Source organism: Emydura macquarii, unplaced genomic scaffold (assembly GCF_026122565.2).
Source record: "Emydura macquarii macquarii isolate MOO-44397 ecotype Brisbane River unplaced genomic scaffold, CSIRO-AGI_Emac_v2 contig_1348, whole genome shotgun sequence".
In the NCBI taxonomy this organism is placed as follows: Eukaryota; Metazoa; Chordata; order Testudines; family Chelidae; genus Emydura; species Emydura macquarii.
The window spans coordinates 12642791-12658462 of record NW_027131485.1 but is presented as its reverse complement, the minus strand read 5'-3'; the positions used below and the strand labels follow the sequence as shown (position 1 = coordinate 12658462).

At 43.7% G+C, this 15672-nt stretch overlaps 1 protein-coding gene across 9 annotated transcripts in view; it reads left to right on the top strand.

The window, feature by feature from the left end:
- GSG1L (GSG1 like) overlaps positions 1 to 15672 on the top strand; it is a 103381-nt gene that overhangs the window by 49804 nt on the left and 37905 nt on the right. For 8 of the 9 annotated variants that reach the window (XM_067551207.1, XM_067551213.1, XM_067551206.1 and 5 more), the window contains 2 exons: positions 9097 to 9249; positions 12573 to 12684. In XM_067551207.1, coding sequence (XP_067407308.1) covers positions 9097 to 9249; positions 12573 to 12684 — 265 coding nt within the window. The remainder of the gene's footprint in view (positions 1 to 9096; positions 9250 to 12572; positions 12685 to 15672) is intronic. The other variant, XM_067551209.1, reaches the window with a different exon arrangement.

The window sequence follows — 15672 nt, the reverse complement described above, 5'->3', positions numbered from 1 at the left end:
CCGTATACTTTGCCCATTAAAGAGGTCAGTGAATATGTGAACTGAAAAGGTTATTATTTACTAGTTCTCCAAGGCTTGGTGGACTACAGGAGTCAATTCATGAACACGAATGTTGGACACATGAGAAAGGTCCATGATACCAGGAGATCAGGGTTGTATCCCAGTGGGAGAAGAAAGGACTTTATTTACCTGAAGCGATGTGACTATGTACATGTTTCTGTGCCAACATTTATTTTGGAGGACCTCGCATACCCTCTCCAACTATGGCTCATGAAGCTTTTCCCCAACATTGCAAACCCAAGAAAAAGGGAATTAAACTACAGACTGAGTAGCTGCAGACTGATGGTGGAGTGCACCTTTGGTGGCTGAAAGCCTGTTGGCGATGCCTCCTGACCCATGTAGTTGCCAATGTGGCCAGGGTGGTTTGGATTATAGTTGTTTGCTATGACTTGCACAGCATATGTGAGGCTGAAGGCATATACTTCCACAGTGAGTGGGCACAAAATAGAACTGCTTTCCAAAGCCTGTACAGGCAACCTAATCTCACCCATGTGCACACTGCTCATGGTTCTTGACAGGCCAGGGAAATTTATGATGCTGTGTGTTTGTACATCATGGAAGAGTGGGGAGCCAGAAGGTGACTTAGGATTGTGCCTAGGGACACTATTCTGATGCCGTGGTGCTGCTTGAAAAGCTCTACAGAGCATTGCCATGTACTTCCCTTGAGAGACACGTTGGTGGGTTTCAATCCCCTGCACCCGATGTTAAGTGAAAGCAGACAATTGGGAGAGGGCCCACAAGGTTAACACCTTTGGTCATGGTTTTGTGCTGAGGCCAGTGATAATGCACTGTAATGCCATCATTTAGCACAGTTTTTATTCTGTTAACTGCATTGTTTCAGGTTGGTTTATGGGGAGCACTTGAGCATTGTTAAAATAATTTTTAAGTGTTTTCTGGCAGTGTTGCTCACAGCATTTACCAGCTGCCATGTATGAGCAGTTTCATGGCATGCATCCATGGTTGCCAGTGGTAATGGTTTGGTAGGAGAGGGGGAACAGAGTCATAAAAGCACCGCTCAAATATCTTCTGTTTTATTTTTGTATCCTGTAGCTGTATTATCACAAATTATTAACAAAGACATAAAGATGTTGCTCTTAAATTCTCTTCTGTTTTTCATTGTGGTGTTTTGGACAGCAAAAGTTATTTCAGTTTACTTTATTGTCATGAACTTTTTTTTAAAAAAAAATTAGCAAATTCATGAGTGTGGGGGCTGTAAGAGTTTGTGACAGGAATGAAATTGTTTGCATTTCCATAGTACCAGACTTTTAATAAATCACCATCATGTTTGTGAATTCTGTTACTCCATACCCAACCTTGTTCATCATACTCGGAAAACAGGATGCACACACAAGTGAAGTGAATGGTATCTTTTATTTTAATACATATAGCCAACTTTTTTTTTTAACAGGAACAAATGAACCAAAAAAATAAATCCCAGAGGAGTAGGCCAACCTTAATGTCTTTGGAAATGTCCTTTTGCTCTTCCCCTCCCCTGATAAAGGACGGGGGAAGAGGAACAACTGGATTATAGTGCAGGGGAACAAAGAGGGACTTCCTGTGTGGCATTTGGGGGCTGATCACAGACTGGGCTACAGGGACAGGATGAGGCCCATTGTCTCCCTCCTCCATGCTCTGGGGAGTTCCCCTGCAAGGAGTTTCAGATACCAGTGGAATATGTTGTGCCAGGCATCCAGCATGCTCCTCCCTGGTGGGTGAGGGTTGGAAATCAGTGTCTCAGCTGCAGCCTGGGCAGCAGGAGGAGGAGGAGCAGACATGGGAGGTGTTGCCTGTTCTGGGAAAGGAGCAGCAGTAAAAGCAGCGGGTGAGCCTCAAAAGCATTCTGACCCCAGTTGAACTAGGAATTGCATGAGTACATGATCCCATTCCCTGTTGCCAGTGCCTGTGCTGTCTCTCCATTTATAGGAATGCCTCATCCTATCTAAAAGCCTGATCCACTCTTGCCTTAAGAAAGTCCAGCTGCTCTTGGCTCCTTCTGGGTATTGCCAACAAGCAGGTCCTCCAGGGTCCTTCAGCATCTTCCTCTACTGCCTCTGCAGTGCCACTTCTGCCTTCCCAATGGAATGGGTTCCCTTGCTGCTACTGGAACGGTCTGCTGAGTCAAACACAAGGCTAGCATTGTATTTCATTTCTCCTTTGAAGGAACTGAAGAAATTCCTCCCCGCCCCCATAAGGTAGCCCTGAAGGTCACTATATTGATCGTTTTTAGCAGCTCAGGAATGCAGCTATTATAGCTTATTTCCTTCAGACTACTTTTGCAGCGCATGAGGAAGGAGCCAAGAATAAACATACACTCGCATTACTTCTATTCAGATGTTGTAATGCATCCAGTGCACCAAGGGCCCTGTTGGGATGTGCTCAGTTCCCTCAGGGGCAATGTTACCAGTCACCTTTTTCCTTCTTTAAAGGCTGGCCATCACATGGATAACATAGCAGTTTTGAAAGCACCGGGATGGAAAAGAGAAGTGGCTTTCCAGTACTGAAGAGGGCACCAGGCCACCAATGCCAGAGAAGTGACTTTTCTACATAGAGCTGAGTGGAGTGGTTTGGTGAGCTATGAAGGTGGACCAAGCACATTTGCCCAGTCCTTAAATCTGAACAACCAGCTTAAATTTCTGCTATTCCAAAAATTTGCTGAATTACACTTACAGGTGGCAATTTGAGAAGAAACTTGATTCTAAGATAGCAGATGGATTTCCCATGGAGGAGGAACAGAGAACCACAAAGAATGCCCACCAACCCATCCTGCATTGTTAAAAACTCTGGCCCCTGGTTACAAGAAACAGCATTGAAAAGGACAGGGAAACAGTGTTGCACTGAAAGTGTACTTTTTTTTGCCTGAACTTTTGGATTAATAATGCAAGCCAGTCACCTCTCCATTGCTAAAGGACACAGCATTGTGACTATGGAACGGTTGGAGCAGATGCTTCTGCAGCGTGGCACAGTGCAGGGACACCAGAGACTGGGAATGGTACAAAACATTTGCAATGGTCACAGGGAGAATGGGCCACTCTGACTTTCCTTGGACAAATGGTTCCCTTTCCCTTCCTGGACTTAGGCGGGCCCACACACAAACTCCCAACCATCCCCTTGCTCCCTTCCATGCAGTTCCCATTCGTAGGGGGAAGGAAAGATGGGACTGGGGGAGGGATAGTGTTGGGTTTTTGCACAACCATCTTGTTGATCCGAGGTGCACTTGTCCTCATGGACATCAAGCCATCAGCTCAAACTTACTATGGCCAAAACTGACCTCCATGTCATTCCTCAGGCACCCGCTCCTCTTCCTACTTTCTCCAATATCATGAATAGTGCTACTTCAATCTATCTTGTCACCCACATCAGCCTACTTTTGTGACAGATGGTCCCTTACACCAAACATCACAGCAATATTCAGGTTACTCCCTGTCCCAAAGGACCAGTCACTTACTCCAGATCAATTGCACCTCAGATCTCACACCAAAAACAGTTCCTTCAGTCAATCCAATAATAAACTATATATAGATTTATTACATAGGAAATTAGAGCATTATTTACAAGTTAGCGCAGATAAATGTATGTACATGAATTAGTTATAATCTTAAATTTCAAAAGGAAATAGAAGCTTCTATAATCTGCAAGCTCTAGATGTCCTTTAGGGCTAGCCCAGGCTAAGCAGCTGGGGATCTTTTGTCTATGCTCGGGAAAACCTTGTCCACTGGAGTCCAAGCAGCACAGAGATCCTAGTTCCTTTTGTTTGGATCTTTTCTCCTCCTCCTGCCATGTGCTCTGAGCTGTGAACTCAGCTGATGGGATCTTCATGGAGGGGCAAAGGTGAGGGGAGATGGGGAGAGCAAAACAGCAAATGTCATTTGTCCTATTTAATGTTCCACAATAGTTCATCTGGTGGTGATGGACCTTGCCTGGTGGATAGGATGCAACACCTTCTGCTGGAAATCAGCACTTTACGCTAGTTAATGGCTAGCTGTTGTCTGGTGATGTATACAGTCACAGAGGCTTATGCTACAACACTCAAATATTACTTTACAATATGGGATACGGATGTTCTAAGGTTAATGCATGCAGCAACTTATAAGCATTCAATAAAATCAAAATATTAGTGCTATAATTCTAGTACTTATCAATAACACACAGGTGAGTCTAACTGATTTCAGCTATGTATTTATCAGTGTTCAGTTTAGACATGGGGGCTTTGACATGAGCTGGCAATTGGTCTGCCAATATCACAGGCAGCATGAAGAATTTGTGAGAAAGTCTCTCACAGTTTCTTGATTTATTTCTCTCATCCCAGCTTTCTACACAGACGTACAAAGTAATAGGGCAGATGGTCTGACATTAGCAGATTACACTACCCAACAGATGGCCTGAATGCTCAGTGCTGGGAGTGCAGTGCTGGAAAATTGTGCCAGCCACAACAGTATGCTCGGTGTTTATTTCTTTCACCATTTCTTATTGATCACACCAAGTATTTGTGGCACACAGTTTCAATCTGAGAGTCTAATATGTACAAGCAAAAAAGTAATAATAAAAACCATTAGAATGGTGAAATTGAAAAAGAAAGCAGGAGTGCTCAGTTGGCCATAATGTCCTTATTTTAAGCCTGAATGGGGTTTAATGCATTTTCACAAAGGAGATACAAAGCATCCCCAAGCCTCCTCCCCAGACTCAGTATACTTGTTTAGTTTCTGTGACACTGGCAAGCCAGATGCCAGCTCCTGCCCAGGCTGCAAGCATTACTTAAGAATTGACAAACTCATAGCTAGAGACCAGACCAGTTCACCTGCAGGTTAGTTTTGCTTCAAATATGTATTAGTCTTATAAGACTGTATTTAGTGTTTAAACTATGAAATGCTTGTAAATTGCTGCATGTGTAAATCTCACTTGTAATGTTGGTATTCCAGGCTATCAGAAAATATGTAAGTTTTACTTTACAGTTTTTAGAATGTTTGTGTTGAAATTGTGAACTCAGACATGGGAATCATTCCCCCGTCACCTCACACCCGCTCAGCTAGAAGGACTGTCAAAATCAGATGGACCTGTGATGCTGGCAGACTTGGTGCCAGCTCATGCTGAAGCTCCAGGTCAATTCATTTGTGTATTAGCAGATCAAAGTAATTGTTAAATGAATAAGAATACATTTGGTGTATAAACTTCATGAAAACTAATGGGATATTACATGAATTCTTTTCACTTGCTATCATGTGGTAGCAAACATTTATATTGTATAATACCCCTGTAACTAAATAATTTATCAAACGAGAAAGAATCCTTGTGAAAAGCAAAGGAAGAACTTTAACAGAAAAATCCTAATTTCAAAGCAAGTGGTCATTGTTTGTGATGAGTGGAGGTCAAAGACTCAAAATGCATTCCTCATGCTCCATCATCAAAGGAAAAGCCCAAGTGGGTAGTGATACCATCACCTTATTTTCTGTAAGAAGAAGCTATAAGTATGGATTCAGGGAAAGAGCCTTCATCCCTGGACTGTTAGAATCCAAAAAGGGCAGAACTACTGAACGAGAGTATGGAGATCCCCAGAGTTATTCTGGGTAGCTCTGAGAGACTTTTGGCATCTCTGCCACCATTTGGAATGCTAGACTGTGACTTACCTATACCATATATTTACCTGCTTTAATCACTAAATAATACTCATGTCCTTTTCTTAGCTAATAAACCTTTAGTTAGTTTACTATAGAAAGCAAAGTTGCAGGAACATTTTCCATCTCTTCGCTGTTTGAACTCTGACAGGGCTAGAGACACCAAACTGAAGCCAGAGATCCCCAGCAGTTGCCTCCTGGGTCCGCCCTAAAAGACACTTTGAATTGACTGATAACGACAACTCTGTCACTCTTAGAATTTAGATTGCAACTTATTTGTGCATATGTTTGCTTGCTTTAACCTGTAAATCTTTTTTTCCCTTAATAATAAACCTTTAGATAGCCAATCCTGTAATAAACTACAGGCATTGTCTTTGGTGTAAGATCTAGGGTATCAGTTGATCTGGGGTTGGTGACTGGTCTTTTGGGACTGGAATCAACCTGAATATTGTGTGGTTTTTTTGGTGTAAGTGACCTTTTATTACAAAGTCCAGTTTGTCCAGGTGGTAAGATAGACTGGAGAGTCCAAGGGGACTGTCTGTGACTCCATACTAAGACTGTTATAGTGATCCAGGAGTTCACATTTGTTACTGGCTTAGTGAAATCTAATTATAAGACACACCACCAGTTTGGCACATCTGCTCTGTTTTTGACAGTCTGCCCTGAGGTAGGCATGCACAGATGTGAGCCATTCCAGACACCATGACAGTTTCTTTCCCTCGACATTGTCTATATAGAGGGCAAATATAGTAGGCAAACATGGGGAAGCTAGACAATGTTGGCTGGCAAGTCCAGAGTCATAGAGACCGTCAAGCCCAGAGAAGCTATATAATATTTTTATTAATGATCTGGAAGAAAATGTAAAATTATCACTAATAACATTTGCAAAAGAAAAATTGGGGCGTGGTAAATAATGAAGAGGACAAGTCACTGATACAGAGCAATCTGGATAATTTGGTAAGCTGGGCGCAAACAAACAATACGTATTTTAATATGGATAAATGTGAAGTTATACATCTAAGAACAGAGGACTATCCTGGGAAGCATGGACTTTGAAAAAGACTTGGGGGTCATGGTGGATAATCAGCAGAACATGAGCTACCAGTGCGCTGCTACAGCGAAAAGGGCTAATGTAATTCTTAAATGTAGGTAGGTTGTATTATTTCTGTATTTGGCACTACTGTGACCACTACTGGAATACTTTGTTCCATTCTGGCATCCAAAATTCAACAAGAATGTTGATTAATTGGAGAGTGTTCAGAGAAGAGCCACAAGAATGATTAAGGATTTGAAAATGTGCCATATAGGCTACATGTACACTATGAGCTGGGATGTGATTCCTCTGCTCATGTATGCCTAGAGTCATAGATCCATAGATCCACAAGGTACCATTGTGATCATCTAGTCTGACTTCCTGTATAACACAGGCTAGAGAACGTCCACCAAAATAATTACTAGAGCAGATCTTTTAGAAAAAAAAGTCCAATCTTGATTTAAAAATTGTCAGTGATGGAGAATCCACCAAAAGTTGTCCCAATGGTTAATTAGTCTCACTCTTAAAAATGTGCACCTTATATCCAGTCTGAATTTGTTTAGGTTTAACTTCCAGCCATTGGATTCTGTTATACCTTTCTCTGCTAGGCTGAAGAATCCATTATCAAATATTTGTTCCCCATGTAGGCACTTATAGACTGTAATGAAGTCACCCCTTAACCTTCTCTTTGTTAAACTAAATAGATTGAACTCTTTGAGTCTATCACTATAAGTGTTGGGAGTGTAAGGTGGGAAACTGAGTCACAAGTCCACCCAATTCAGGCGTAATCAATTTTCATCTTATTTATAAAATTTTCAGATGGAATTATTGTTACGTATACTTTCTGGACATGTATTTGTGCCAGACAATAAACAGATCAAATGGAACATGTATGGGCCCAAGTTACTCAGCACCGAGGTTCTAGGGAGCTCTTCTGTGCTTCATGATGGTTGTTGGAGCTGTTGATCCCTGGTCTGGTCCTTGAGTCTCATTCCATCTGTTTCTGGTCTGGTATTTCTCCCATTTGGTCCTCCCCTCCTTCACTTGGCTTCTTATTAATTTCTACATTACATATTCTTTAACTTTTCTCCAATCAGCATTAAGCACTCTCTTATATACCCCTTACAACATGCAGGTCCAAGCTTCAATTTATACAACTTTGGCTGTTTGCACTATTTGCAAGTCATTATGTTTTCATGTCTTCTTGTTTTTGGGCTTTCCCAGCAAAGGGACTTTTAATTAGTATAAGCAATACACAAACGTAAAGCTAACTTTCCTTTTATCTAAAATGTACAGCATAAAAACATACATCGCCTTTGTCCTGTCAGCAATAAGCATTATCCAAGCCAGTCCATGTAAGAGAAAAATTGGCAAAACACCACCCAAGCCTAGGCCTTGGCACAAGTGTAACCTCATTCAAAGTTATTCACTATCCATATAAAACTATTAAAATAATAAAAACCTTATTGTTACCATTTAACGATTCTTCATCTTTATATTTCAATAGCCTAGTTCAGTATATCTGAATAACTAATATATAGTTATGTATTATCATAGCCTGCCCCAGTGCATCATAACCATGGAGCAGCTTGAGTGTTCCCGTGATCCTGAGTCTTGCATTCCCTGTAAGGTCACGTAAGGCAGCAAGGTCGAAGGTGAGGTTCCAGGTGAACAGCAATCCAGTCCCCTCTTGCCCAAGGTCTCAACAGCAGCACAGGTGGATGAAGGAAAATTTCTCGCAGCGGCTGTGAAGGCAAACAAAGGCTGCAGCAGGATGGCGTTCTTGGTTCTCTTGTCACTGGATTAAGTTCCTCATCCTGTCAAGCACCATGTGGACACTGGTGTGCAACAGTGTCTCCACATTAAAAGATATCACGCACAAGCATCTACCATATTTGCATCCAAGTCCTGTTGGCAGTTGGGGACAGGAGAAGGGTGGTGATGACCGGATGGATGCTCCTAGCCATGGATGGCTCAGTGCTTATTCTGGAAGCACATCAAGCTCTTTTATCTGTCCATTTACACATCCAGTCCCTGGCACTTCACAAACATCAATGCTTTATTCCCAACAGTACCCAGCTCCGGTGGGGATTATTACGATATCAGGTCTATTTTACAGATAGAGAACACACATACAGGGATTAAATGACTTGCCTAGGATCACACAGAGTCTTTAGCAGAGCTGAGAACTGAGAGTCTCAAGCCAAAGCCTTCACCACAAGACCAGCCTCTTTCACTGCCAGCTGTGCTTTTCCTCCAGGGTTTTCTTTGACCCATTTGAACTGAATGAGACAGTGCTACATATTCCTGCCATCAGCATTGTGCTTTTGTCAACTTCAGACTTTGTAAGAAGTAACTAAAGCAGCCTCTGGTTGTTTCTCTCCTGTGTTGCAGGTGTCCTGTGGCTATCGGTCGTGTCTGAAGTGTTGTACATCATGCTGTTAGTCGTGGGGTTCAGCCTCATGTGCCTCGAGCTCTTTCATTCAAATAACGTGATAGATGGGCTCAAGCTAAATGCCTTTGCTGCTGTCTTCACCGTGCTGTCAGGTAAACAACCTTTCCATTCCTCAGTCTGCCTGGGAGAGCAAATGAAGTGAAATTCTGAAATTTTGCCAGGTTGCAAACCCACTTCCATCAGAGCTTTGGGAAAAGGTCAGCACCTATAGGTGCCTGTAGCCCTATAGAACTAAAAATTCCTATAGTGATGGCCCTCTTGTTAATCTTCATCCACCACTGACACAGCCCTGGTTATGTCTTCCGTGAACTTTCTCTCTCAGCATCACCCTGCTGATCACCAAATAGGGAAAAGAGAGTGTGTGTTTTTGAAAATCCTTTTGTAATGTTCATGTTAAAGAACAGAGGAGGGCTGGAGGGTGCAGTAAAAAGGAAAAGGGTCTAGCTGACGCATTAGGGGCATTAAGAATGAGATGCATTCTAGGAGACACAATGGGTGAAGAAAACCTTGTGTTGCCGAAGGACGGTTCAGTAACAACTCCATGGACACGAATGGAGAAGCTCACATCTCTCAGATCTATTATCTCAGGCTGGCTGCAGATTCCAGCAGACTAAACTATGTTAAGGTTGTCTGCACTGCAGCTTGGAGTGTGCATCCCAGCCCAGATAGACAACTGCACCCTAGCTTTACTTCAGCTAGCACGCTAAAAATAATAACATGGATGTTGCAGCACAAGCTGTGGCATGGGCTAGGCACCCGAGCTTGGACCCACGGAGCCAGGCAGGCTTGTATTCGGGCACCGAACCCATGCCACTTCCTATGCTGCCAAGTCCACACTGCTATTTAAGTGCGCTAGCCTGAGCAGAGCTAGCATGAGTCTGCCTGCCCAGGTGGGGAGGCACACTCCAAGCTGCAGTGTGGACCTACCTGTAGTGACACTCAGATCAAGTTTTCAACATTTTGTTCCCAACCATGCACTTAGACACAGAGTGAAAATGAGGGCCTGATGACAGCGTGTGACTCCTGCAGCTGGGGTCCCCGGTATAGTTCTAATGTGTTTTGCCTCTGTGCTAGCGCTCTGACTCCTGAATATGCTGCTGCTGTAAACTGTGACTCTTGCACAACATCCCCTGGCAATGAGTTCCACTGGTTGACTGTGCTATGTGAATAAGTACTTCCTTGTGTTTTAAACCTGCTGCCATAGGCAGAGTTCGAATATGTCATTTGGGCCGGCAAGCGGTAGGGAGGTCAGGGCATCCCCTGGGGGGAGCATGACCGCCACCCCCCCATTGGCGGCAGTGCCTGCAGGAAGGGGTCTGTGGGCCCGGTTCCCGCTCTCCCTCTATCCTCCCGTAAGGCTGGTGGGTGCGGCAGCACTGGTGTACTGAGGGGGTCATGTCCTTGGGCGCTGGCCTGAATGAGGAGTTGCCAGCTGGGTCCCCTCAGAGGAACCGCCCCCCCCACTGACATTTCTGGAGGCCACACTGACCCAGCCTGTGGCTCTCTACTAGTCGAGCCCAATGTGGGGCTGGAGGCGGAGGGGCCAGGTTGGTGCGGCTGCTGGGGATGTCAGCAGGTGGAGTAGTTCCTCCGAGGAGGGCCTGGCCAGCGCCCACTCCAAGCCCCCTTTGGTATGCCACTGTGCCTTGACCTGGGGAGCAGCCAGGTAGGGGGCTCTGCCAGCCGAAGGAGCAGTGGCTTACCGAGGGAGGGAGCCATGGGCTGGTTCGGGGATGTCACTGGGGGGCGCAGCTCCTCCTCCTCCAAGGGCATGGCCCCCTCCCTCAGTACACAGAGGCCGGGATGCCTGGCGGGAGTGGGCAGCACTGGGCGGCGCGGAGGGCGGAGGTTAAAAAAATCATCATAAATTTGGGGGGTATTGCTCCTCCCAAACTCTGCCCATGCCTGCTGCCTATTAATTTCATTGGTAACCCCTGGGTCTGGTATTATGTGAAGAGGCAAATCACACTTCCTTATTCACTTTCTCTACACCAATCTTCTTTTACAGACTTCTATCATATAGACCCTTAGTCATTGCTTTTCTGAGCTGAACAGTCCCAGTCTTCTTAATCTTTCCTCATATGGAAGCTGTTCCATGCTGCTAATCACTTTTGTTGCCCTTCTCTGTACCTTTTCCAACTCTAATATGTCATTTTTGAGATGGGACAACCAGAACTACACGCAGCATTCAAGGTGTGGGCATACGCCATGGATTTCTATAGTAGCATTGTGATATTTACAGTACTATTACTTATTCCTTTCCTAATGGTTCCTACTATTCCGTTTTTTTGGTTGCTGCTGCATATTGAGTGGTTGTTTACAGAGAACTATCTACAATGTCTCCAAGATCTCTTTCTTGAGTGATATCAGCTAATTTGGATCCCATCATTTCGTATATATAGTTGGGATTACATGTGCATTACTTTGCATTTATCAGCATTGACTTTCATCTGCCATAATGTTGCTCATTCACCCAGTTTTGTGATATCCCTTTGCAACTCTTCTCAATCTGTTCTGGACTTTATTTTGAGTAACTTGGTATAATCTGCAAACTTTGCCACCTTACTGTTTACCCCTTTTTCCAGATCATTTATGAATATGTTAACCAGCATTGGTTCCACTGCAGATCCCTGGAGGCTGCCACTATTTACCCCTCTTCACTGTGAAAATTGAACATTTATGCCTACCCTTTATTTCCTGTCTTTTAACCAGTTACTAATTCATGAGCAGACTTCCCTTCTTATCCCATGACTGCTTACTTGCTTAAGAGCCTTTGGTGAGGGACCTTATCAAAAGCTTTCTTAAAGTCCAAGTACACTGTATCTACTGAATCACCCTTGTCTGCATGTTTGTTGACCCCCTCAAAGAATTCTAGTAGATTGGTGAGACATGATTTCCCTTTACAAAAGCCATGTTGACTCTTCTCCAGCAAATTCTGTTCCTTTTTGTGTCTGATAATTCTCTTCTTTACTATAGTTTCAACCAATTTGCTTGGTACTGAAGTTAGGCTTCCTGGATTGTAATTACCTGTATTGCCTCTAGAGCCTTTTTTAAAAATCTGCATTACATGGAACCAATGGAAGTCCTCAGGCTCCATGCAGAAGCTGAATGGCATAACCAGAGAAAACCTGGGTTACAGCTGCAGGGTTGATGGTAATAATGTGTAGGCAAGCTCCTTAAAGGGTTTCCTTCATACCATTAGCATTCCCGTACCGTTCAGACTGTGTTGTAAAATAACTAAATCTGAATGGCCCTCTTCCTCTACCCACAATGTGCTGCCGTTGCTGCAGAGGTACAGCGAGTACTAAGAGGGCTATTTGCAGGACCTTTCGGCATCTGCAGGAGTTGGGGAAGCTCCTTCGGGAATAATGGCAAAGATCACAAAGATATTCCTATTCTAATTCCTGCTTTCCAGGTCTCTTGGGGATGGTGGCTCATATGATGTACACTCAAGTTTTCCAAGTGACAGTCAGCCTTGGACCAGAAGACTGGAGACCACATTCATGGGACTATGGATGGTCCTTCTGGTAAGTGTCGCCTTCATTTAGTATCTTCATCTCACTCTTGAATTGTCTGATTATGGATATTAGTACAGTGGTTACAAACATGGCGTTAAAATGCCAGGAAATAGTATGTGCATTTCCAAGCACAAAAATATTCACAGTTGAGCATGTACATTGGATGTACAGTAGCTGGCTAGTTGTGGTAATTGCACATAAAAGTCATTAGCTATATATCTCTTGTAAGGCAATTGCAGCCACAGTTACCAGCACTGATAGAGCAATTCCATTAAGTGTAGTCCTTCGATTTAGGTGCACAATTGCCATAACATTTTTTAAACTCTTGGTCTCATGTATTTACAGTCAGGGCTCAGTTGTGCCTTATAAGGCAATTTTCTATAGAAGATGCAATGCCCCCGTGTGCAGTGGAAGGCATAGAGCCTCTGAGTCTCACAATAGCTGCCCCGGGGACTGTCTTGAAAGGTTTGAGGCAAATAAGACAACATGTTTTGGAGACAATTTAACATACAGGCTGGTTTTTGGTTTTGAAAAGATTCCCACATTTATTTTGCTCATCAGATAAAAATAATGGCTTGGCCTAGAAGTTTTATTGTTCTGCCCTTTATGAGAACAGGTACATTTGACTAGTGTAGGAGAATTTAGAGAGTTAGAAGTATTTTGGTCACAGGCAGTTTTCAGAACTTTCAATAGTTTGCATCATCCTATAAGGGCACCATAATCCTTGCAGAACCAGAGGGAGATATTTCAATTGTAATTTATTGCATTTTAATTTTTTTTATTACTGAGTAATATTTTATTTTAATTCTAATCCCTGAATCAGGCAGGCATGGACAGAATAGTCCCAGCAGGCACCAAAGCAGGGTATTATTAGTGACCCCCTCCACCTACGTACACATCCCAAGGCACATGGTTATTAATCCCTCATGACCTGATGCAGGATGTTCTTAGCCCCTCACACCTCAGTGCAGTTTATTAGCCCCCTCCACATTCTGAGGCAAGGGATTAGCCCTCCCTCTCTTCCAAGTCCCGATGCTTGGGATTAAATCCCACATGCCAATTATTGTTATCCTCCACAATCTCTTCTGTGTTCCAGTGCAAGGGATTGTTAGTCTCCTTCATCTCTTTAGAGGGGATTATTAGGGTCCGAGGCTGCAGTGCAGGTGATTATTGGGGCCCCTGCCCTTGGCACAGAGTTTCAGAGCTCAAGATGCCAACATTCACATTGTTAAGCATATAGTAAATATTGGATGTGCAGGGGGCAGCTTGTTGTGAGCATCAGTTCAGTGATGAGCAGGTGGCACAGACATCACTGTGAGAGAGGAGCTGAAAGTGCCATGGCCCAGGTCACTGTTGCTGGGCATCCCCAAACCTTCACACATTTGTTTAAAGTATAACCTAACTTTCAGTGTCCTAGGTGTCTATTGATTTTGTTTGTGTTATAGCTACAACCTCTTGTCAAGCTTCCTTGAATCTCTGAGAGACATTCTCACGCTTAACAAAATGTTTATCTCCCTAGTAATGATGTGGCCATCATAGGACCTCAAAGCACTTTATAACCATCAGATCAGGTTCAGTGCTCCCTGGGAAAGGGGTCCATATCATCTGTATTTTTATTTTGCAGTTTGGGAAACTGAGGTTGGTAAGATTAAGTGGCTTCCCTACAGCCACACAACAAACTAGTAGCAGCCCTGGGAACAAGTCTCCGACTCTCAGGTCCTTGCACTGACCATAAAACCATGTTCCTTCCTTCCAAATTAATGCAAACAATTGTCATACAGGCCAGTCAATTGTATCTGCCTCTGATAGTGGCCCACATGCAATGCTTTAAAGCAGGGTGAAACAAAACAAAACAAAACAAAACAGAAAAACCACATGGCCGTCAGGCCAGTTGTGAAATGTTATAGGTAGGGGAAAATTCCTTGAACCCCCTGGGGATCAGATGATGCCCTGAAGTCGGAAGTTTGATTACCTCTATGTCAGCAACATAAATATAAAATATTATTTGTAGTCTCTTTTTAAATACAGTTCTAGTGTTTGATTGAATGGCTGATACAGCAGGAAGGGACTACACACCGCTGAAGTAGTACAGGACAGGACGTGTCATCGTGTGGCTGGGATTTAGATGATGGGGGTTCAGTTCCTGACTGTGTCATAAGCTTTCTGTGTGGTGATGGGGCAATTGCATAGTTTCTTGGTGATTCAGTTCCCCTTCTGTAAAATGGGAGTAATAATAGCTTCCTTCCTCAAATGGGAGCTGTGAGAATTAATGTTTGTGATGTGCTCAGATGTTATCACATGGGGGACGTATAAGTAACTAGCCTAATTGCAACCAGTGCTGTGGAAGTGCAGGTCATGGCAGCATAGTTACAATTGAGCTGAGTTTTGCACTTAAAGCAGGAATCTGAATTCAGCCTCCTAATTGTATTTAAACATCAATTTAATCTAATCTAGGACCAGAAATACAGAAGTCTGAATAATGCATTTATTACAGGGCAAAATTCAGGTTGTTTGGGTATCAGTTGCACATTTCCAGGTAATGCTCTGTCTGGATTTCTTTTAAATTTAACTCAGAATTTCCAAATTCTTCAGCTGTTGAAATCATGAACATTTTCAAGACTGTTGAGCACAGCTCCCCCAGCTACGTGCAATACAAATCCCACCACATCAAGTCTCAGAGCCCAGATCAGCTGACAGGCTCCCAGGGCTGGAGCTGTGGGATTAAAATAAAACTGTGCAGACATTCAGGCTCAGCGTGGAGCCCGGGCTCTGAGACCCCACGAGGGAAGGATGGGTCTAGACTCCAATTTTATTGCCCCACAGCACAAGTCCTGTGAGCCAGAGTCAGCTCACCTAGGCCAGCTGCACTGCAGGTCTTTGCGTGCAGTGTAGACATACCCCGAGAGACCTGCCTCAGTCTACCCTATCACCCAGTGCGCTCTCCTGCAGTGTGGGAGACCTCAGTTCAAATCCCAGTCCCATATTCAGTAGAGGAGG